Here is a 21,643-nt window from a genome sequence, read left to right as displayed (position 1 = left end):
ATCATTTCCATGGAATATGTTCTTTCAAAAGTGCTAAACTCTGGTATAAACCCTGGAATTACCAGTTAGTGGAAGGAACATTATGGTTAGTGGAAGGAACATGCAAATATTTATCATTGTGACTTAAATAAGCACATCCTGTCAAAGAGCAGGGCTAAGGAGTATTTGACACCGTGACAAAATACTAAAATATTTGGTTCCAGCATTCATCGTGGGGTCATTCGGAAAACAGCTGACAGTTAAGAGGAATGGTTTTAATTTATTAGTTGGGGTCAAGGCCAATGTTCCCTCTAATTTTTTTCAGCACTGAGCAAATTTCAGGTCTGCTGAGCGCAAGCTTGAACGTTGTGAAAATGCTGTGCAACTTCCAGCACACGTTTACTGTGAACACTAAGGCTGTACCCGCATTAAGTTAGTTTCAGACAGAGGTCAAGTAGGCTACTGTGGCTATTTGATCATAATGTATGCCTACCAGAGTGGCCTACCATCAAAAACAATGGAGAAAATGCATCCCATAACATTTTAACATGGAAATAGCGGTTCTATCATTCAGCCTACAGTAGCAGCCAATGTGTGGTGTTCAATGTAGGCCTACATTCCATGAGACTTTTTGGAGAAAAAAAAACATGCAGGGCTTGACATTAACTTGTTTATCCACTTGTCCTTCAGACAAGGTGGTGACGGAAAATGAAACCAATTATTAAAAAGTATTATTATTCTCATACCATTATTACAGAAAATAAGATAAATTATGCTATCCTTTGCCTATTGGCTACTTAGCTTATTCAAACCTGTCTCAAAATACAACACTGCCCCTTTAAGGCAAGAAAAAGCTCTCTACCCGACTCGCTTTTCAAAGACGCTTTTGTAGGAAGCAATCACTCCCCCATTACTGACTACAAATTATCTATAACTGGGGTAATAACTCACTAAGTAGCAAAGGATATGAACAAAAGTGCACACGTGGCTACATGCAGCTCTCGCTTTGATCTCAAAACAAGCGCATCTACTCACGACCGCTCATGCTGTAAACACAGTCCAGTCCAAAGTGAATGGCACAGATCCATATATGGTAATGGTCTAAGCTGCACTGGTTTGTGTAGAGTACGAGCTGAGTCGTTGCCTGCAATAAAATGTTGAATTGGCTAATATTGCATTGATTTGATCACAATTCCCACAGTAAAGGGAAACATTGATAGTATTAACTAAGGGGGAAAACTCTAGAAAGTTGAGTGAAGTTCAATCTCGTGCTTCTCTCTGTGCGGGCTGATATTTCTTCTGCACGGAAGTCCACCCGCGCACAGCTTAGGAACATTGGTTAAGGCTGTCCACTGAAGCAGGATACATTCCTAGATATATCTGAGATTGATGGGAGGGATGTATACAGTCAGTGTTCACTGTGAAGTGTGTATGTGGTCCCAGGGCAAATGGGGAGTTTTGCACAGTTGGCACGCACAGTAACTGTAAAGATAAAGCCAGGGAATTTTGGGGAAATGTGACCTTATTTTAGGATTTGTTTCAAAAATGTGGGGTATTTTGCAACCCTAGCCTCACCTTCTTGTTCTTCTCAGCAGTAGGGCTGAGGATGGTCAGCTCTGGTCTGCTAGGTTTGGCTTTGGGAGATTCACAGGAGTTGAAGAAAGACTGGATGAAGGGCTCCAGGTGCTGTCCTTTCTGGCAGGCAGAGATGCAGAGGAAAACACAGACAGAACATCGTGATAAATATAAGTCGACTGAGCCGGAAGTCCAGCACCACTATTGTCTGATCATATCTACTTCCTTTACCAGTTAAATTAAGTCCCAGAGATTAACTATAACATTGATATATTGCTATTGGCTGGAATCCCAAGAGACTTTCTACTATTAAAAGCTCATTGGATAAATGCCTCTCACCTCTTTTATAATTTTTCCAGGGACAGACCTGAATATTTTACCTGAGAAGGAATAAAATCAATTAATCAACACAGCTCCACATGGAGCTACATAGCTAATCAATGATGGATTTCTCATGTATTTCTCCATGGCATCTTCAGTCCTATAAATTCTGTATGAATGTATGGTCAAAAGTAGTGCACTATATAGAGGATCCCACTGGCTATAAGGTGAATGCACCAATTTGTAAGTCGCTCTGGATAAGAACGTCTGCTAAATGACATAAATGTAAATGTAAATAGGGTGGCATTTGGAACACAGCACATGTACTTCTCCAGGGCATCTTTAGCCCTCCTTGTGTTATAATGTATGTATGTGCTATTAAATGCTGCATAAATGTTAATGATGTACTGTATGAATGTGTTATAAAACGCTCCATACCGAGGTTGACATCAGGCAACATCTTGTCCATGAACTGAGATTCCATGCTGTGAGGTGATAGGAAGTCTGCCAACAACTGACTGTTACTTAGCTCTGGGTGCTGCACCAGTCTCTGTTCCCAACACACGCATGGATAAAGGCATGGATGCAGGCACAGATGCACGCACCACACACACAATATAAATACGCATATGCACACACGCACAGGACTCACCAAAAGTGAGAGAGATGAAGATAGAGTAATTTGATTTAAAAATAACTATAATATGCCATGAATACACTACAGTTACTATACACTATGCAGAGCAACAGGCCTATGAATCAATACCTGCAAATACTCCTCAAATTCTTCCCTTTTGGATGATAAGAACTCATAGTTCTTTGGTCCAATAATTCTTTTGGAGGGAAGCTGTGCATCTGCAAATGAGCCTGTGCAAAAGAGAACAAGGTCAAATGACCATCCACAGGACGGAAATAAAGCCAAAAAGGTACACTTTGTCTGTCGAAATGTGTGAGAAAGTATAAGCGACATCTTACCATGAAACTCTGTGAGTTTATTTTCTAGAACATAGAATTCCATGTATCTTCTGAAGATGGACCAGTTCTCTGTTTCTTGCCCCACTAAGAGAGAAAACCGCTCAAGAATCAACAGAATTGAAAACCAACATCAATATGGCAGTTTTATATTTCCCAATCCCCACACTGTCATAATTCATCAAATCTATAGCTGCGTCCCAAATGGCACCCTATTCCCTACATAGTAGGTAGGGCGACATATCAAATTAATTCGATTAATTTGAATGTATGTTTTAGCTCCATGTTCCAAATGCCAATGTATCGCAAGAATCAAGGTTCATTCTATCCCCGTTTTTATTAGCGTTAATGTATTTTTGGTCTCGTCTCCTTCGCTCCTTCTGTGTTGTGTGCACCTTCCCACCCGCACACAGACACCAAGCCCCACCCACTGCCACTCACAACAAAGACTAAATAAACTGCTTGTTGTCAGAGAGGAAGAAGTTAAACTTGCTATTTGCATTTTAAGTTTGGTCCAACAGAATTGGTCATATGGACACCGAAACGCTTAAAGATATTATTTTACTGTAATAGAGAACGATACTATTTTATATGTCCCAACTCCCAACTTTTATAACAGAGCAGACCCTACTAAAACGGGAGAATCAATAAACATGACTGTGGAAAATTAATGCTCCGTTTCTGTCGCGCTACCACTAGCAGCATTTTAGCCACAGACTTATGTGCTAGCTGTCTAGTCTGTTTTTTATAAACGTGCAATGAGCATAAAAATACTCTTTTATATAAGGAATTGGCAACTCATTCTCATTCTGAGAAATAAGCATCTTCTTATCCAGGTAGGCCACTAAACAAAGTGAACTGGCTATGTTGTTCAAACAGTTGAGACGGACAGGAGGGTGTCTTCATAACAGTTCAACTGTTCTACCTTGTTAGCAAGCAAATAGAAGGCTTATGGTTGAAGGCTTATATTTTAGCCTAGGTATAATTTTACAAGCCCTGAATTGATTAGATTTTTGCTAACTGTTTGAAATGCAGCGTATTTTACCTTTAAATTGTGCAACAATGCTTATTTAGAGAAAGAGTAAAAAATAATTTGAGATATACACTACCAGTAAAAGCTTGGACACCTATTCATTCAAGGGTTTTTCTTTATTTTTACTATTTTCTACATTGTAGAATAATAGTGAAGACATCAAAACGATGAAATAACACATGGAATCATGTAGTAACCAAAAAGGTATTTTATATTTGAGATTCTTCAAATAGATACCCTTTGCCTTGATGACAGCTTTGCACACTCTTGGCATTCTCTCAACCAGCTTCATGAGGTAGTCACCTAGAATACATTTCAATTAACAGGTGTGCCTTGTTAAAAGTGAATTTGTGGAATCAGTTGTGTTGTGACAAGGTAGGGGTGGTATACAGAATATAGCCCTATTGTCACGATCGTTTACGAACGAGACGGACCAAGGCGCAGCGTGATATGCATTCATATTTATTAACGACTAAACATACGACAAAACAACAAACGAAACGTGAAGTCCAAGGTATCATACAAACAACATACCTTACACGGAACAAGATCCCACCACTAACAGGTGCCAAAAGGCTGCCTAAGTATGGTCCCCAATCAGAGACAACGAGCAACAGCTGCCTCTGATTGGGAACCACACAGGCCAACATAGATCTATACATTGTAGAATCTACACCATAGAAACAACATAACACGGAATATACACACCCTGACTCAACAAATAAACGTCCCCTGAGTCAGGGCGTGACACCTATTTGGTAAAAGACCAAGTCCATATTATGGCAAGAACAGCTCAAATAAGCAAAGAGAAACGACAGTCCATCATTACTTTAAGACATGAAGGTCAGTCAATCCGGAAAATTTCAAGAACTTTGAAAGTTTCTTGAAGTGCAGTCGCAAAAACCATCAAGTGCTATGATGAAACTGGCTCTCATGAGGACCGCCACAGGAAAGGAAGACCCAGAGTTACCTCTGCTGCAGATGATAAGTTCATTAGAGTTACCAGCCTCAGAAATTGCAGCCCAAATAAAATGCTCCCCAGAGTTCAAGTAACAGACACAGCAACTATTCAGAGGAGACTGCGTGAATCAGGCCTTCATGGTTGAATTGCTGCAAAGAAACCACTACTAAAGGACACCAATAAGAAGAAGAGACTTGCTTGAGCCAAGAAACACGAGCAATGGACATTAGACCGGTGGAAATCTGTCCTCTGGTCTGATGAGTCCAAATATTAGATTTTTGGTTCCAACCGCTGTGTCTTTGTGAGATGCAGAGTAGGTGAACGGATGATTTCCACATGTGTGGTTCCCACTGTGAAGGATGGAGGAGGTGGTGTGATGGTGTGGGGGTGCTTTGCTGGTGACACTGTCAGTGATTTATTTAGAATTCTAGGCACACTTAACCAGCATGGCTACCACAGCATTCTGCAGCGATACGCCATCCCATCTGGTTTGGGCTTCGTGGGACTATCACTTGTTTTTCAACAGGACAATGACCCAACACACCTCCAGGCTGTGTAAGGGCTATTTGACCAAGAAAGAGAGTGATGGAGTGCTGCATCAGATTACCTGGCCTCCACAATCACCCAACCTCAACCCAATTGAGATGGTTTGGGATGAGTCGGACCGCAGAGTGAAGGAAAAGCAGCCAACAAGTGCTCAGCATATGTGGGAACTCCTTCAAGACTGTTGGAAAAGCATTCCAGGTGAAGCTGGTTGAGAGAATGCCAAGGGTGTGCAAAGCTGTCATCAAGGCAAAGGGTGACTACTTTGAAGAATCTCAAATATAAAATATATTTTGATTTGTTTAAGACATTTTTTGGTTACTACATGATTCTATATATGTGTTATTTCATAGTTTTGATGTCTTCACTATTATTCTACAATGTAGAAAATAGTAAAAATAAAGAAAAACCCTTGAATGAGTAGACGTGTCCAAACCTTTGACTGGTAATGTATATCGTGAATCGCCCATAACTATTTTTAGGCCATATCGCCCAGCCCTATAACATAGTGCACTACTTTTTAACCATGACCCTCTGATCTAATGTAGTGCATTATGTAGGTAATAGGGTGCCATTTGGGACTAACTCAAACACCTCTGGTCGTGCCCTCACCTTCCTTCCTGTCGTTGCGGTCCACGTCGATACAGAACACGGGGACCCTCTCCCTATTGACCTCGTCAACATAGGGGATGGTGATGCTCCAGGCTGACAGGTTCCTCAGGACTCCTGGAGTACTGCAAGCCTCCACTGGGGTGTTATCCTCCACCACCATAGTGGCCTCCTCAATCTGCAACACATGGGATGTGTGGGACGACAGTTGAACTAAGCTCATGAGGCACTTAAAAGTTATATTCTTCTAGAATCATTTATATAAATGTCAAAAAATTGATGTACCAATCGCAAAATGCCCCATTAATTGTACTTAACTAAAAAATAAACCCTTTGGTAGTGATAAGCATGAATAACACCTATTCATATACAGATAGTGGAGGATGAGGTGGTGATCTTGGTTTCTCTTTGGGTTTCAGTTTTAAAGTATTGCACTATATCGGGAATAGGGTGCCATTTGGAGGGGAAGTCATCACCGCTTCATCTTCAGCGTTGACCATGGCGTACGGCAGCATCGCCCCCTCCATGGTGGTGCTTTTGAAGACACCTTTGATTTTGCTGCCGATCCTGCTTATCCCGAAGGTCTCCCCTCGCTTTGAGATGTTCCTTTACAGGCACACACAAAAACATACGCGTGAACAACACACAAGTGAACACACCAACTAGGAAATGGAGAGACAGAAAGGGATTTGTGTGCGACTGCATGTGTTCCTGTCAACAGTTGTTGAGGCCACTTATGCAAACGTCCGATGTTAATGGAGCGTTACCTCAAGTCAAAATGCCATGCTGATGTCCAAATCCGAACATCAACACACAAAGACAGCACACATTATGAAACGTTGCACATTCAACTAATGCCATTAGGGACAACCAATGAGGGTTGAAGAGAGATGGCGTGAAATTGAGCCCCTTACACTGTCCCAACAAGGGGGACTTGGTCGGGCAGCTGTTACGCACAAGAAAACTATGGACGCTCACACAAGACAAGGATAGATAGACCAAGAGAGAAACGGCATGAGAAGAGACTAGTAATAGGGCTATGGGCAATGCAATCTTTCTCCTCTTCCTCCATTCAACACTCGCGACTTTGTATATTCAAAAGGTCCAACTAAAATAGGACCAATTCAACACGGTAAAGAGTAAGTCAATACAAAAACACATACAAACACTAGCTTGCAAAAGCCTACTGAAGACAAGAGCCCCACAATGCTTTTTTTCTACGGCAAATTTTGGTTCCATTCACTGCATTCTGGGCATATTAAGTCGCATCTCTTGCATGCAGCTAAATCAACAGCAGCCAGCCGCGGGACATTAGCATCATTCAAAAAAACATACTCACCTCATATCATCCAAACTCAGACTATTCCTGGAATAGTAGGCACAATGAATTACCGGCTGCCAGGATAAACAGGACCAGCCCACAAATAGTACAAATTAGCCTCAGTGCCCTTTGTGGGGATGTGGTGGGCGTCAACAAGTCTGTTACTGGGGCCAATAATAATAATACACCACCCTAATGTTAGACGTAATGTCTTGTAACAGTCTTGATGTGAACTTGATTTAGACTTTCTGTGTATTACATGAATGAAAATAAGATAAATGAAACTACTCTTAACCTTTCTGTTTAGAAGAATATGAAAGCTCTCCAATGAAGTCTCTATTTAGGATGTAAAGACAAAATGTGTGTATTATATTATATGACTATAAAAAAACGAACTACACTAAACACTTTAGCTTTGAATAATATTAGACATCTTTCCAATGTTAGTCATTACCATCAGGAGCACAAACCTGTTCATTCTGGAATCCATTTTTGGAGACTCCACCCCCCTCAGCAGGTGTCTGAAATACTGCAGAGAGAAAGAGTTCTAAACGGGGGGAAATGTTATCCATTTGTCAACTTGCTTTTGTATAGCGAAACTTGCTTTTGTATATCGTTTGACTTTGTCATATTATGTATGCCCTATGTGCAATTTAGAACACAGATGGATAGTATAGTACAGTGTAAGTGCTATACTTGGGCTCACCTCATCGCTGTGGCAGAACATGGGGGTGAAGACACTCTCCAGCAGGGACAGCACATGCTCATAGGCCTCAAACAGGCAGTGCATGGTCTGCAGCTTCACCACTCCCTCGTAAGGCCCCTGTGCGACTAGTGGCAATTATTGAGTGCAGTAAAACACATTAAAACTATTTAGAAGAGCCATGTCATATATAAGGTTTGTGGACTTTGAGAAAAGAGCACATATCTGATTGAAAAAGGCTGCTCACGTCACACTACGTTGAACGATGATTGTGTCCTGAGAATCTAGCAGAGCTTACTGTTTCGTATTTCCTCGATGATGAAGGGGTCAAAGCTGATCTTGTCGACGCTCTCCTCCAGGCAGTAGGTCTCATAGAGGTGCTGCACCTCTCTGTGTAGGCACAGCAGCTCAGAGTCACTCAGCTCCGGACACAGGATCTTATCATTGAACTCCTCTGGAATGACATGAAGGAGAAGTAGATGAATGCTGTTACAGTGTCACTTGATTTATCAACGTTTTATAAAACTTTCAAATTCACAGTAGCGGTGCGTGGGTAAAATCACTGGGGAAGCCAAGCAAAGGGAAAAAAAGCCATATTACGACCTACGTGTTGTGATAATTGCGTTGTTTGTCCGATAACCTGTTAGTTCATATGCCTTGCGACCTTGATATATAGGCCTAAAGGCCGAGACAATAAGGCACAGCGGCAGAATAAATTCAACCACTTTGTTTCATCACAAAACCGGAGAGCAACATCTGTCTGGTGGAGTCCACAAACCATATTGCATGTAACAAACAGTTACATGACCTACAGCATGGTCAATCAAGTTCATGTTTCCGACATTTTCGGACTACTAAACAATTATTGATTTAGAACACCGTAGGGTTAACACAAGTCGCAAAGAAAACAGGAGCTGCCTCCACTATTCCAGCACCATTTCAACATCATCAAATCACCTATGCTTAGTCTAATATAGTGACAACTAAAAGATTGCATAAACTCTTTAGTCCAATCAACGTAAGCTAGATATGATGTGGCTGTCCATGGCACTGATTTATGTGTGTGTGTGCGTAAGTAAGTAAAAAAAACATGTTGACTCACTTGTAGAAAAACACCATTGCCATCCTCCTCTCTTTCATGTTGCCGAAACGGTCTATGACTGTCACACAGTACACGCTTTTAGTTTTTGTTGTCCTAGGCTACCTGGCTAAAATGCTTGCTGACTAGCCTGACTTCATGGGCAACGATTAGCCATCTAGTTAACATTAGCCTACCACATCTAGCAACATATTGAACTTCCATCCTGTCAGGCCTGAGGCACAATGTATACATTTATGGTTGGATCAGAATCGCCGTTATAATCATTGGTCAGTACGGAGAATTAAGTAAAACCACAAGTCCAAATTCCTATCTCCGTCTATGGCTAATTTAGGAAAGGGTCAATTTCAGCTAGCTAGCTAGCCACCGGAGGAAAACAACACAACGAGATGCAACAATTCAAGTTTTTTTCTGTAAATGACGTTTGGCTTGATGTGATGTGATTGGTGTGAAGCCAAATCCAAACTTGCTTCCCTTGAGAGGACCATTCACAGTTGAGCTCACTCAGTTTAGCTCAAAGCTGATTGACTATTATTGTATAATTGTTTTATCAAGGGAGGCCAAATGCTAGCTGGCATCCCTTGCATTCAATGCTACGGCAGCAACAATATCATACTATTTTTGACCAGACAGCATCAGATAGATGGGCTACACATACAGAAGGGTGCATTTTGAATAGCTACCTCTGTATTCCTATGGGTCTCATTCAAACCCATGTTAATTTATGCAAATCTTAAATGGTTATAGTTCAAAAAGTATATATAGTATCAACAGGTTTTTGACAAGCGATCTAAGTAGGGTCAGTCTGAACATCTCAATGTTGGTTTGGAGTTGATAGCTGAAACAGTAAAAGGGTTAATAGGTCTAGATTTTATTTATTTTCAAGTCTATGGCCCATTTTTTTGCCATTTAAATTAAATTGGGAGCTCATTTAAATATTGCTGTAGTAAAAAAAGTTCAAATGCTATCAAAAATATTTTCTCAAGCAATCTAAGTTGGGGCAGTCTGCACATTTGAAAGTTGATTTCGTGTTAATAGCTTAAATCATTTAAGCTCTAGAGCGGGCCGGAAGAAGTCAAATAATAAGACATCTAGAGTGTCTTGCCTTCAGCAAGCACACTAATAAAGAAAGAGAAGTGGGGTTGAGTATGGTTACTCTAGACATCACTGGCTATGGTTACTCTGTGTCATCACAGATTCATGGTCTTCAATATAAATGCCTCAATATGGGAGTAGCATGCAGGTAAGATGGCAATACAAATGTATTTTTGTCATGACAAAAAATATTTTTTCAATTGAATTGTAAGGGTGAGAATGTGGTAGGAGGGGCAAACAAAGGCCTTATATAGCCTTGTTTGAGGATCTCTGAAAGTAGTGCTGTCCTTACCCACAGTGAGGCAGAACTGGAGAACCTGCACGGCCCCCTCCTGCTTCAGGAAGTTCATAAAGCGGAAGAACAGGTCCTGTTGCTCCCGGATCTCCTTCAGCTCCAGCTTCAGCACCTGGGAAACCACAGGCAGGAGGACAGCCACAGAGTTCAGAAATGTGTTTGTCCATGCAAAACCCTAAACCAATACTTCATCTATTGGCTTTTTTTTTGTTGTCATGTCTGTTTTAGTTTACTGACTACCTTTCTAATTGTGCTTGTTAGAACTAAGAAGGTACAGTAGTACAGCTATTAGTTGTCAGTGGAATGGATACATAACTAAAAGGGCTTTCCGTTCCAAATGCCGATGGGACTAAGTACTTACAGATGTCTTCTTGGTACGAGGGTCAGCGTATTTCTGCAGGAATGGAACCAGGGCAGATGGTGGCTCCATGGCCAGCTCAGGCTGGGGAAAACATTTCAGGAATAAATCACAAATGCATGACAGCATGATGCTTCCACGTCAGGATTGGTAAAATGCCCAATTTACTTACTGGAGAGTCATCAACAAATACTAGCACCATGTGGTTCACAGTATCCTGAAAGGCAACAGGAGGAATGCATCAATAAGACGGAATTTGTCAACCACCACTCAGTTAAATTGCTACCATTCCAGAAGTACATGTTCTGCTCATTTACAGTGGCTTGCCAAAGTATTCACCCCCCCTTGGCATTTTTCCTATTTTGTTGCCTTACAACCTATTATTAAAATAGATTTTTGGGGGGTTTGTATCATTTGATTTACACAACATGCCTACCACTTTGAAGATGCAAAATAAACAGAAAACTTGAGCGTGCATAACTATTAACCCCCCTTAGTCAATACTTTGTAGAGCCACCTTTTGCACCAATTACAGCTGCAAGTATCTTGGGGTATGTCTCTATAAGCTTGGATTGAGGTCTGGGCTTTGACTAGGCCATTCCAAGACATTTAAATGTTTCCCCTTAAACTGTACTCATATCCTTCCATATCCTTGTCTGTACATAATGCCCTGAATCTATTCTACAACGCCCGAAAATCTGCCCCTTTTTTTCTCTGTACCCAACGCACTAGAAGACCAGTTCTTAAAGCCTTTAGCCGTATCCTTATTCTACTCCTCCTCTGTTCCTCTGGCGATGTAGAGGTTAACCCAGGCCCTGTAGCCCCCAGTATCACTCCTACTCCCCAGGCGTTATCATTTGTTGACTTCTGTAACCGTAAAAGCCTTGGTTTCTTGCATGTTAACATCCGAAGCCTCCTCCCTAAATTTGAGTTATTCATTGCGTTAGCACACTCCGCCAACCCTGATGTTCTAGCAGTGTCTGAATCCTGGCTTAGGAAGGCCACCAAAAATTCTGAAATGTCCATCCCCAACTACAACAACATTTTCCGTCTCGATAGAACTGCCAAAGGGGGTGAGGTTGCAATCTACTGTAGAGATAGCCTGCAGAGCTCTATCATACTATCCAGGTCTGTGCCCAGACAGTTTGAGCTTCTACTTCTAAAAATCCACCTTTCCAGAAATAAGTCTCTCACTGTTGCCGCTTGCTACAGACCCCCCTCAGCCCCGAGCTGTGCCCTGGACACCATATGTGAACTAATCGCCCCCCATCTATCCTCAGAGTTCGTACTGCTTGGTGACCTAAACTGGGATATGCTTAACACCCCGGCCAACCTACAATCTAAACTAGATGCCCTCAATTTCACACAAATTATCAACAAACCTACCAGGTACAACCCAAAATCTGTAAACATGGGCACCCTCATAGATATCATCCTGACAAATTTACCCTCTAAATACACCTCCGCTGTCTTCAACCAGGATCTCAGCGATCACTGCCTTATTGCCTGCGTCCGTAATGGGTCCGCGGTCAAACGACCACCCCTCATCACTGTCAAACCCTCCCTAAAACACTTAAGCGAGCAGGCCTTTCTAATTGACCTGGCCTGGGTATCCTGGATGGATATTGACCTCATTCCATCAGTAGAGGATGCCTGGTTGTTCTTTAAAAGTGCTTTCCTCTCATTCTTAAATAAGCATGCCCCATTAAAAAAAATCTGAACTAAGAACAGATATAGCCCCTGGTTCTCCTCAGACTTGACTGCCCTTGACCAGCACAAAAACATCCTGTGGCGTACTGCATTAGCATCGAACAGCCCCCGCGATATGCAACTTTTCAGGGAAGTCAGGAACCAATATACACAATCAGTTACGAAAGCAAAGGCTAGCTTTTTCAAACAGAAATTTGCATCCTGTAGCACTAACTCCAAAAAGTTTTGGGACACTAAAGTCCATGGAGAATAAGAGCACCTCCTCCCAACTGCACTGAGGCTAGGAGACACTGTCACCACCGATAAATCTACAATAATCGAGAATTTCAACAAGCATTTTGCTACGGCTGGCCATGCTTTCCACCTGGCTACCATTACCCCGGCCACCAGCTCTGCACCCTCCGCTGCAACTTGCCCATGCCCCCCCGCTGCAACTTGCCCATGCCCCCCCGCTTCTCCTTTACACAAATTCAGACAGCTGATGTTCTAGAAGAGCTGAAAAATCTGGACCCCTACAAATCAGCTGGGCTAGACAATCTGAACACTTTCTTTCTCAAATTAGCCGCCGAAATTGTCGCAACCCCTATTACTAGCCTGTTCAACTTCTCTTTCGTAACGTCTGAGATCCCCAGAGATTGGAAAGCTGCCGCGGTCACCCTCTACTGATGCCATTAAGGCAAAATGGGAGGAAGAACTAGGGACTGATATTTCGGTGGCAGACTGGGAGGATAGCTTGGAGTATATCCACACCTGCTCCATTAACTCCAGACATCGTCTCATACAATTTAAGGTATTACACAGATTACACTATTCCAAAACTAAACTGCATAGGATATTTCCTGATACATCCCCTATGTGTGATAAATGTCAGACTGAGCAGGGTACACTACTCCACTGCTTTGCCCTATGCTCTAGCCTGTATGGTTATTGGTGTGGAATTTTTGGGGTCCTCGCTGAAGTTCTGGAGACTTCAATAGACCCAGACCCGCTTCTGATAATCCTGGGAGTGTCCGATTCCCTAAACGGATTAACCAACTCCCCAAAACAACTAATCTCTTACAGTCTCATTTCGGCAAAAAAATTAATCTTGTTGTTTTGGAAAAGGAGGGAAGCGCCCTCTACCAAATTATGGCTCAGCGAATTGGCAAACACTGTACACTTAGAAAGAATTAGATATATTCTGAACAATAAATTATCAACATTTGATCAAATCTGTCAGCCTTTCCTCTCTTACTTGGACCAGTCGGCGCTATGAATTTGTACTTTTTAACGCACTCAATTGTCATATTGTAATCTACCTTTGGGCAGCGGGTGCTGGCCCCGACACTCGAGCAGTCGGGAGGCGAATAGGGTGGAATAAGGGGGGCGGGATAAAGGGGGGTATAAGTGGGGAAGTTACATCTACCCTTTTTCTTTCTACCTGTCCCTGTTCTGTATGTCGTGTTTTGTAATATTTGTTTTGTGTCCAGAACTCTGGGTCTTGTTGTTCATGTCTGTTCTCTTATGTTTAGATAAGAACTGTACACATGTCTTTCATACCTATACACCATTATTTGTGTGTGTTCAAAAAAAAATATTTGAACAAGGAAAGCTGCCGCGGTCATCCCCCTCTTCAAAGGGGGCGACACTCTAGATCCAAACTGTTACAGACCTATATCCATCCTGCCCTGCCTTTCGAACGTTTTTGAAAGCCAAGTTAACAAACAGATCACCAACCATTTCGAATCCCACCGTACCTTCTCCACTATGCAATCCGGTTTCCGAGCTGGTCATGGGTGCACCTCAGCCATGCTCAAGGTCCTAAACGATATTATAACCGCGATCGATAAAAGACAGTACTGTGCAGCCGTCTTCATCGACCTGGCCAAGGCTTTCGACTCTGTCAACCACCGCATTCTTATTGGCAGACTAAATAGCCTTGGTTTCTCAAATGACTGCCTCGCCAGGTTCACCAACTACTTCTCAGATAGAGTTCAATGTGTCAAATCGGAGGGCCTCCAAACAAGCTTCAACGCCATACAACACTCCTTCTGTAGCCTCCAACTGCTCTTAAACACTAGTAAAACTAAATGCATGCTCTTCAAACGAACGCTGCTTGCACCCGCCCACCCGACTAGAATCACTACTCTCTGCGGGTCTGACCTAGAGTATGTGGACAACTACAAATACCTAGGTGTCTGGTTAGACTGTAAACTCTCCTTCCAGACTCACGTTAAGCATCTCCAATCAAAAGTTAGATCTAGAATCGGCTTCCTATTTCGCAACAAAGCCTCCTTCATTCATGCTGCCAAACATCGTAAAACTGACTATCCTACCGAACCTTGACTTCGGCGATGTCATTTACAAAATAGCTTCCAACACTACTCAGCAAATTGGATGTAGTCTATCACAGTAACATCCATTTTGTCACCAAAGCCCCATATACTACCCACCATTGTGACCTGTACGCTCTTGTTGGCTGGCCCTCTCTACATATTCGTCGCCAAACCCACTGGCTCCAGGTCATCTATAAATCACTGCTAGGCAAATCCCTGTCTTATCTTAGCTCACTGGTCACCATAGCAACACCCACCCGTAGTCTGCGCTCCAGCAGGTATATCTCACTGGTCATCCCCAAAGCCAACACCTCCTTTGGCCGCCATTCCTTCCAGTTCTCTGCTGCCAATGACTGGAACGAACTGCAAAAATCTCTGAAGCTGGAGACTCTTATCTCCCTCACTAACTTTAAGCATCAGTTGTCAGAGCAGCTTACCGATCACTGCACCTGTACACAGCCCATCTGTAATTAGCCCATCCAACTTTTGTTTACCCCATATGTAACACTGTGTTGTTGTTTTTATCGCACTGCTTTGCTTTATCTTGGCCAGGTCGCAGTTGTAAATGAGAACTTGTTTTTAACTGGCTTACCTGGTTAAATAAAGGTGAAATAAATAGCAGTATGCTTAGGGTCATTGTCCTGCTGGAAGGTGAACCTCCGTCCCAGTCTCAAATCTCTCAATTCTGACCAGTTTCCCAGTCCCTGCCGATGAAAAACATTCCCACAGCATGATGCTGCCTCCACCATGCGTCACTGTGGATGGTGTTCTCGGGGTGATGAGAGGTGATGAGAGGTGTTGGGTTTGCGCCAGACATAGTGTTTTCCCTGATGGCCAAAAAGCTCAATTTTTGTCTCATCTGACCAGAGTACCTTCTTCTATGTTTGGGGAGTCTCCCACATGCCTTTTGGCGAACACCAAACGTGTATGCTTATTTTTTTCTTTAAGCAATGGCTTTTTTCTGGCCACTCTTCCATAAAGCCCAGCTCTGTGGAGTGTACGGCTTAAAGTGGTCCTATGGACAGATACTCCAATCTCCGCTGTGGAGCTTTGCAGCTCCTTCAGGGTTATCTTTGGTCTCTTTGTTGCCTCTCTGATTAATGCCCTCCTTGCCTGGTCTGTGAGTTTTGGTGGGCGGCCCTCTCTTGGCAGGTTTGTTGTGGTGCCATATTCTTTCCATTTTTTTTATAATGGATTTAAATGGTGCTCCGTGGGATGTTCAAAGTTTTGGATATTTTTTATAACCCAACCCTGATGTGTACTTCTCCACAACTTTGTCCCTGACCTGTTTGGAGAGCTCCTTGGTCTTCATGATGCCGCTTGCTTGGTGGTGCCTCTTGCTTAGTGGTGTTGCAGACTCTGGGGCCTTTCAGAACAGGTGTATATATACTGAGATCATGTGACACTTAGATGGCACACAGGTGGACTTTATTTAACACATTATGTGACTTCTGAAGGTAATTGGTTGCACCAGATGTTATTTAGGGGCTTCATAGCAAAGGGGGTGAATACATATGCACGCACCACTTTTCCATTATCTATTTCTTAGAATTTTTGATACAAGTTATTCTTTTCATTTCACTTCACCAATTTAGACTATTTTGTGTATGTGCATTACATGAAATCCAAATAAAAATCCATTTAAATTACAGGTTGTAATGCAACTAAATAGAAAAATCGCCAAGGGGGAAGAATACTTTTGCAAGGCACTGTATATCTGTTTATTCTCGTATCCTATATCACTAAGCACACAACATTCTACTTACAGGATCAGCCATGAAGTCCAAGATGGGGAGGAACACAGACCCTACCATGACCTCTCGCATCAGCAGAGCTAGAGATCTGACAATCAGGAAGACATAGGATTCAGATAAAGTGCCTTATTTCAAATGTATTTAACTGTAGAGTTCTCTGTTTTTCCCCTGAGGAAGATCTGACAGGAAAATGTTCACTCAATATATTTAGTGGTTGAGATCAATAAAACATTTAAATGTCAATCATTTTGATAACAAGATAGTGATAGAATAATACAATTTAGGATTCTGACTGACAGAGGTGCATGGACTGCCTGGTTGGTTGGGCCTACCTGCAGTCAGTGGCTTTGGGAGGCATGAGATAGGCAAAAAGCATCTCCGTCACCTTCCTGAGATAAAGCAGCTCATCTCTGCGACTGCACAGGGCAACATGCAGGTCAGGGCCATACTCATCCAGAGCAGCCTGCTGCAAACCTTCAGTGTTCTTCACTAGAACACACAGAGTATTAAACCTTGCACAGCCAGTACACATTTTGTTTTCTTTATTGACCAACATCTTGCAGTGCAGAATACTACTGTGAGGATGAAAATGTGCAAAACAAATCTACAAAACAAATTGTAAACCTTTTTGTTTGGCCTTTGCAATGATTTCAACGTGCTTCATGGCAGCTTTCATCATTTTGCCGGTAATAAGTGAGGGGACATCAACCTGTGTGAAACAATTACACAGTCTGAAAAATTGCCACAGTACATTAACACTGTAGTAATCATTAGCAATATGTGGATACAAATAACATACGAAACTCTTATATACGCTAATGTTTCTGACAAAGGTTACTATTCTCCCTCTCTCCCTCCCATCCCGGAGGACCTGAGCCCTAGGACCATGCCTCAGGACTACCTGGCCTGAGGACTCCTTGCTGTCCCCAGTCCACCTGGTCGTGCTGATGCTCCAGTTTCCAGTTTTCTGCCAGCGGCTATGAAACCCTGACCTGTTCACCGGACGTGCTACCTTGTCCCAGTCCTGCTGTTTTCAACTCTCTCTACCGCACCTGCTATTTCAACATCTAAATGCTCGGCTATGAAAAGCCAAGTGACATTTAACTCCTGATGTACTGACCTGTTGCAACCTCTACAACCACTGTGATTATTATTTGACCCTGCTGGTCATCTATGAACGTTTGAACATCTTGGGAGAAAAATCTGGCCTTAATGACCATGTACTGTTATAATCTCCACCCAGCACAGCCAGAAGGGGACTGGCCACCCCTCAGAGCCTAGTTCCTCTCTAGGTTTCTGCCTTTCTAGGGAGTTTTTCCTAGCCACCGTGCTTCTACATCTGCATTGATTGCTGTTTGGGGTTTTAGGCTGGGTTTCTGTATAGCACTTTGTGACATCTGCTGATGTAAAAAGGGCTTTATAAATCAAATTTCATTGATTGTTTGAATGATATTCGGAGAACAGAATGTGGGCTGAAAGAGATGAATAGACAGAACTATATATCACCTTCTGAGCGCGTCGAACTAACACAGATGCAAAGAAACGAAAGGTCATTCTCAGTTCATCTACGCATGCCTCATCATCGGTGATGTCCCTATAAAGTAAAGTAATAAAAAGCATAATGAAATACGCATACCAAAATCCCTTTCTTCTCCAGACAGAAAACATAAGTCAAATCATGTCAAATCATTCAAAACTGTGGTAGAATCTACTCACCTGTACCAGGGATATACAAAATTCTCCAGAACCAACTCGAGCACCTAACGGCCAAATATCAATAATTACTAACTGCATTTGTGATTTTCAAAATCAAAATGATATCATTGAAATGATCCATTACTGTACCTCTGACATAGAAGCATCCACTTTTGAGTAGACTTTCAAGTCCAACCATGGCTGATAGTTTTCTAGGAGTAAAGTTGGTCTGTGAAGGACAACATTTCACGTTTTTTGTAATTATATATTTTTATTTCAATGACAATTCAGTCATATATTTATCACACAATCATTTGCAAGCAATTAATGGCATAGTGATGTGTGAATGTGTCAGTCCGTCCTGTGCAGCACATACTCAGAGTAAATGTACATGCACAGTAATAATTCAATATTAAACTGATTATGGCAGTTGGCAGATTATGCAATAGTCATGTAAACACCTTACTCTGCTTATCTTAAAATCGGCGTAAGGTCAAAATCTAAGTAAGCATATGACAATTAAAACACCTGGTTTTCTGAGCAATCTTTCAAATGATTAGGACATGTAAACACCTTTTTTTAATCGGTGTTCCAGCAGTGTATTTGATCTGCGCATGTGCTAGCATAGGCCGAGCGAGCCTCCCTCTTTAGCGCGAGGTTAGTGAGTTCTGCCCAAATTCCCAAAAGCATTTGGCAATTGGAGTGTATTTGGCGTGAAGTAGTTTTCACATACAAACTTTATATGTATCCGAAATCAGAATCAAATATGCTTCCCAAAAAGAACATGGTCGCTGTGGTAGAACTTTCATTTTGATTGCTGATTGTCTGCCATCAGGTAGCCTGATTTCAGATGTATCCATGTAAACAGGATTATTAGGGAAATCGTTCTTCTTGCAAAGCATGTAAACGGTTTAATCGAACTATTAGGCTATATTAATCTGACTATCCACAATAATCGCATTATTGTGTTAATGTAACCGTATTCTAGTGTCCACTAGATGGCAGATTAACTCCAGATGCACCTCTAACCAATGGGGTCAAATCCTTCTTAGCATTTTACTCAATGCCACTTCTGTTCATTGTTCAACACAATATTTATTCTTAAGCATTCACTATGTAAACGTGACATCTGGTCTGTTGACTCTATTTGTGCAATATTGAGTGGCGTGTCAGCTGTTTGTTCACCCGCACCTGCCCGCAATTGCTAATAACCCATCCGCAACTTCCCGATTATGTGATTGTGAAAATTAGGCCTGCATCCGACCCTAACCAACAAATATAGAATTTGCGCTGTACGGTCAGGGATATCGGAACAACTTTTTGACATGGGGTGCGGGATTATCTTTTTTTAAGACTAATTTAGATAGGCCTATGTTCCTGCTTATAATTTCCGACATTTTGGTAGGCTATTTGTTAGTCAACTTGTCTATAATTGGATACATGCAGCTTCTCGTCATTACTTGTTGCCCTAGAAGACTAAATAACATTTCAGCTCGGATTGGATGCATATTTTATGTGATTGAAATACTAAATCAGCTTTTATGATGCTGATAAAGACCGCACCTTTTCAGACAATACCTAACAGCGCCTTTATTCTCTCAAAATGCTGAAAGAAAGAAATCATATTTTTCCACTCGTGTTCCAGAGTAAAAATGTACATTTGGTGTATGATTTTACTCTTATTATTATATTAGGCTATGTGAGGTTATAGACCTACAGTCAGTTCCATTCATGTGCCATATTCCAAGACATTAGGCTACTGCTCTGACCCTCTCTTCTCTTCATTTTCAATTCTCCATTTCGCAGCTTTTCTTATTGAATTAAACTGACATTCTCCTCTTTGCCTAAGTGGATCGACATTAACTTTTTCTGCCCAAGTTCCCAAAAGCATTTGGAGTGTATATAGCGTGCGTATAAGCCTAAACTTTAGGGCCTAACACCAAATAAAAATAAATTAAGAAAAACCTAAATGTAGCCTATAGAAACGAATTGTACAAGATTGATACATTATGGATTTTTAATGCCTTGTTTTCTCTTTAATCAACCTGGCCGCGACCCACCCTTTATTCACACAATATTTCATGATCCTTAACGCGCCCGCGCGGGGACAGCGTGTTATGAGTCAACCCTAGCATCACTAGTGTGCTGACATACCTGTGACGTTTGCACTTTACTTTCCCACACACTGCACAGCTGTGTCCCAATTGAAACAGCTCCTGTTGCTCCTGGTGCTGGACAAATAGAGGGAGATCCTAAAGCTACAAAACGTACTTTTGGATATCCCACTTACAAATGGGAACAGACCCATTAGAAAGTTAAGCAACTGAGTCACTTCACCACTGGTATGACACTGCATTACCCTCCGACTACTGGTATTTGTGTTTTTAACATTCAACTTACTTTGTTCTTGGGCTTCATGGTGAAGAGGATGTTGGGCAGGAGGGATTCCGTGCCGAGGGAGCAACATAATGTAATCACTCCAGCCAGGAAGGACCAAAACACCATCAGAATGTGGAGATACCTGGAAGAAAAACCTGGTCAGACACACATAGCTAGATATCTAGTTAATGCCTGAACAAAAAAAAAAGAAACATTCTGAAATAATGAGTTTAGACAGGATGCTGAACTGACTTTTCCTGACACTCCAGAATGACCAAGATAACTTTTACTATATGTACTTCAAATTACATTATGACTGAGGCATAACATGTCATTCCACATTAACAAATATCCACTGTATGTCCACAAAATCTACCTATTAAGAAGTATAGTTGATGAAAGCATGAAAACCAGAAGAACGCAAAAGACAGGGTATTGACGTCCAACTTCCCTCATGACATCAATTTGCAGTCCTTGCTTCAGATTCTCCAGATAAACTCGAATACGTTCCATTTTACAATGGGGTCTGTTGAAGTAAACATTACAAAGCTAGATGGATACCCTAAACATGTGACCCATAACACCAGCTAAAATGTACTCGCTAGCTCTAATGTTATATAACATTTTATGTTTTTGCTAAAGTTAACAAGGGAGGCTCGCGACTTTAGCTACTTACTAATACACAATATAATCCAGTCAACTAGTACTTCAAACAGCGAACCATTTTATACATTTGTGCATGTTTCACATTATCTAATTTCTTCTACGATAAGTATTCCTTTTAATTATGGTTAGCATTTTATTTCCCATTTCAGAAAAAGTATTGATTTCCTTGAACGATCGACTGTTTCCTTAATCCGACGGTCGTCACTTCCGGTTCTAATCCTCACCACAGAAAATGCCAGCAGACCAGAGAGGGAGGGGTA

The 21,643-nt window shown here is 41.8% G+C and overlaps 1 protein-coding gene across 7 annotated transcripts in view; it reads right to left on the bottom strand.

Moving 5' to 3' along the window:
* LOC121549038 (sorting nexin-14) overlaps positions 1-21,643 on the bottom strand; it is a 32,372-nt gene that overhangs the window by 7,016 nt on the left and 3,713 nt on the right. For 3 of the 7 annotated variants that reach the window (XM_041860826.2, XM_041860827.1, XM_041860832.2), the window contains exons 1-24: positions 21,394-21,580; positions 21,094-21,243; positions 20,739-20,859; positions 20,493-20,569; positions 18,489-18,567; positions 18,360-18,403; positions 18,150-18,237; positions 17,268-17,352; positions 16,976-17,132; positions 16,656-16,731; positions 11,037-11,081; positions 10,868-10,948; positions 10,504-10,618; positions 8,316-8,471; positions 8,021-8,145; positions 7,785-7,843; positions 7,333-7,359; positions 6,470-6,599; positions 5,997-6,171; positions 2,851-2,934; positions 2,642-2,742; positions 2,314-2,425; positions 1,894-1,934; positions 1,555-1,674 (exon numbers count right to left, since the gene is read on the bottom strand). In XM_041860826.2, coding sequence (XP_041716760.1) covers positions 1,555-1,674; positions 1,894-1,934; positions 2,314-2,425; positions 2,642-2,742; positions 2,851-2,934; positions 5,997-6,171; positions 6,470-6,599; positions 7,333-7,359; positions 7,785-7,843; positions 8,021-8,145; positions 8,316-8,471; positions 10,504-10,618; positions 10,868-10,948; positions 11,037-11,081; positions 16,656-16,731; positions 16,976-17,132; positions 17,268-17,352; positions 18,150-18,237; positions 18,360-18,403; positions 18,489-18,567; positions 20,493-20,569; positions 20,739-20,859; positions 21,094-21,230 — 2,235 coding nt within the window. In that variant the 5' untranslated portion in view covers positions 21,231-21,243; positions 21,394-21,580. Of the gene's footprint in view, positions 1-1,554; positions 1,675-1,893; positions 1,935-2,313; positions 2,426-2,641; positions 2,743-2,850; positions 2,935-5,996; positions 6,172-6,469; positions 6,600-7,332; positions 7,360-7,784; positions 7,844-8,020; positions 8,146-8,315; positions 8,472-10,503; positions 10,619-10,867; positions 10,949-11,036; positions 11,082-16,655; positions 16,732-16,975; positions 17,133-17,267; positions 17,353-18,149; positions 18,238-18,359; positions 18,404-18,488; positions 18,568-20,492; positions 20,570-20,738; positions 20,860-21,093; positions 21,244-21,393; positions 21,581-21,643 lie in introns of those variants that run through there. The other 4 variants (XM_041860828.1, XM_041860829.1, XM_041860830.1 and 1 more) reach the window with 4 other exon arrangements.

The sequence above is a fragment of the Coregonus clupeaformis genome, chromosome 33 (genome assembly GCF_020615455.1).
Source record: "Coregonus clupeaformis isolate EN_2021a chromosome 33, ASM2061545v1, whole genome shotgun sequence".
In the NCBI taxonomy this organism is placed as follows: domain Eukaryota; kingdom Metazoa; phylum Chordata; class Actinopteri; order Salmoniformes; family Salmonidae; genus Coregonus; species Coregonus clupeaformis.
This window is presented reverse-complemented; position numbering and strand designations above follow the sequence as displayed.